Below are 2,742 nucleotides of genomic sequence, written 5' to 3'. Positions count from 1 at the left end.
TGTTTTCCTCCTTCAGAGGAAGCCACATGGGGGAACAGTGCATTCTGCTGGGTGTCCTATGAAGACGCCTCTGTTACTTAATGTCCTAGGAGGCCTCAGCTCGGTCTGGGACCTTCATTCTAGGTCCAATAACGTAAATACGTGGACCTCAGGGCTGCGGTGCCCATCAGCGGACTCAGCTGGCTCTGATTCTGCAGAACATCCTACATTTTGATTGTTTTATGTTTGTGTGCAGATCATCTCCCAGAGGAAACTGTCCAAAGCTCTGCTGAGACCAGGAGGAACGGTCGGGAAAGCCATCATCACTGTGAGTCTCACCTCCTCACTCACTCTCCCCATCAGTCTAATCCCCTGCAGGCAGAGTCTGCTCATTTCTCCTGGAGTGCTTATCTTTTCCCTGTTGGACCACACATTCGCTTATTTCTGTCATTTTCCAGTTGTGAACCGGATCAGCAGCTTTTCCTGTCGGTTTGTCGTCTCTGAGGAGCGGATCAAAAACACAATCAGTCGTTTCATTTCACCAGAAGCCTTCTGCTGGAAAATCTCCCCTTCCTATGATCCCCTTCACCTCCACCAACCTGAAACGCTTCATTGACTTTTATTTTGAAGGATTTAGGAACAGGAAGCAGCTCTAGCGTCAGTCTCTCATCTATTTTCACTTTTCTATATCTAATAATGTTCTCTTTCTGTTTAATTTAACGTGTGTTTTTATTTAAGTTCATTTTTTTCCCCTTTCTTCATTCTCTTCGGTTTTGCGTTTTTCTTCCCGTTTTCCGCTCATTCTTCTGGGATGAGGAGTTCTGTCCGTTTCCATGGAGACGAACGGATCTGATCAGATGAAATGATTCGGATCAGAACCATGAAACCGTTTCCTAATTAAAGAATTATCACATCAGACTCTTGGTTCCTTTTCAGCAGACATGAGATGAACGCAGATCTATGTTTATAGAATAAATCTGAAATCTTTTGTAAAAACCAGAAGAATTTAGCTGTTTGAGCTGAACTCTGATTGGTTGAAAGAAACCAGGAAGTTTGATCACTGAATTTTAATTCCTGCGTATTTTATTTTCTCTTCTGAGATTCTGTTCTAGAATCTAACTGGATCATCTTCATCAGGTTCCTGTCTGGCTTCCTCTTCCTCACCAGCTTCATCTTCATCCATAGAATCCCTCAAAACTGACCATAAAATACGTATTTATTCTTTTATTTAAATAGTTATCTAAAGCATGATTTTATTATATTAAGTTTACCTTTGCAACGTAACGAGCACAATCAAATAATTAAATGTCCCAATAAATAAACACAAACATTTAAGATTAATTAAAACATTTAATATTTAAAAACATTTCAAATGAATTATTTTAATATCATTTAAAACATTGGAAACTATGATTTAAATAACTTAATATTTAAATTATGAAATTATGAATTAAATAATTTAATATCGTTTAAAAACATCTAAAATGAATAAAAAAAATATATCATTTACAATCATTTGAAATTATAAATTAAATAATTTAATATTTAATTATATATGAATTCTATAATTTTATATAATAAAAATTTTAAATGAAAAAAAGTATAAAATTATACATTAAATAAAAATATTATGTGAAAAAAAATGATGTGTTTAATAATGAATATAATTATAATGTATAAATAAATATTCAGTGAATTAGTTTTAGAGTTTATATTCTTGGGGGGGGGTGTCTGGTCTGTTGTTATTTTTGTTGCGACCGGCTGAAATGTCTGAGGCCCCCCCGTTTCACGACATCCCTTCAGGTTGACCTTTGACCCTGCTGCCCTTTGGCACCAATCTTCCTCATTTCCCTGCAGCTTCAGGCTGTTCTGCAGATTTCTCTGCTGCCGATCTGAATGTTTAGTGTTTGATATTAACTTAATGACGGCGTCTTAGTCTCGTTTTCAGCTTCTTCTCAAAGGAAATGTGTTTTTTGGGATAATCTTCAGGTCTCAGCAGAGGAGCTGACGGGGAACGATGACTACATCGAGCTTTCCTTCAGCGCCAGGAAGCTGGACGATAAGGTAGCAGCTTCTGTCTCTGAGATCCATCTTTGCTTGAATGTGTTAATAAAGGATCTAAGCAAATAACATTTTACTGTTTAACCAAAGTGTCTGTAACTTGTTTTGACTCTGACTAGTTTCCATTATTGTCAGTAAGGAGGAACGAACGCTGCCCAGGCAGAACAGGGCTGATTACCGAGCAATAATGGCCGTATGATGAACTGTTCTCTCTTTGCAAAGATATGAAAACAGAGTTCAGACTGAGTGAAATCCATCAACCTCCGTTTATTTAACTGGAGGGAATAGTTGAATACTTTTTCCCCACTACATAACCTAATAGGTTCCAATTTTTTTTTTATTTTTGTTAAAAATAAGTTTAATAATGTGTTAGGAAGAGTTTTTTTTTTTTTTTTATTCAGTGAATTTTTAATCCAGCTGGAACAATAAATGGTTAAAATATAATGATGTACCATTTTTTTTAACTCTGCATATTGTAGAAAAATATGAAAACCTTCATGTTTTGGTAAAACAGGAAACTCACGTGTTTAAATCGATAACTTTTTTCCCACGTTGGGATATTTCCAGAGGATCAAATGTTGGGGTGACCCTCGTTCTCTGAGATGAGCTGCATGTCAGACGGCTTCCCCCTGAAATATGAAAGCCTTGTTAATACGGCTAACTACGGAAGAGGATTAGGGCCACTGAAAACAAAAAAAAAAG

The 2,742-nt window shown here is 36.5% G+C and overlaps 1 protein-coding gene across 1 annotated transcript in view; it reads left to right on the top strand.

Annotated features, from left to right (window-relative positions):
- LOC107095524 (copine-4-like) overlaps positions 1–2,742 on the top strand; it is a 69,321-nt gene that overhangs the window by 31,921 nt on the left and 34,658 nt on the right. Inside the window, exons 3-4 of the mRNA XM_015391657.1 lie at positions 236–307; positions 1,969–2,105. Coding sequence (XP_015247143.1) covers positions 236–307; positions 1,969–2,105 — 209 coding nt within the window. The remainder of the gene's footprint in view (positions 1–235; positions 308–1,968; positions 2,106–2,742) is intronic.

The sequence above is a fragment of the Cyprinodon variegatus genome, unplaced genomic scaffold (genome assembly GCF_000732505.1).
Source record: "Cyprinodon variegatus isolate N-32 unplaced genomic scaffold, C_variegatus-1.0 Scaffold554, whole genome shotgun sequence".
Classification (NCBI taxonomy): Eukaryota; Metazoa; Chordata; class Actinopteri; order Cyprinodontiformes; family Cyprinodontidae; genus Cyprinodon; species Cyprinodon variegatus.
The sequence above is the reverse complement of the archived record's forward strand: the minus strand, read 5'-3'. Positions and strand labels throughout refer to the sequence as shown.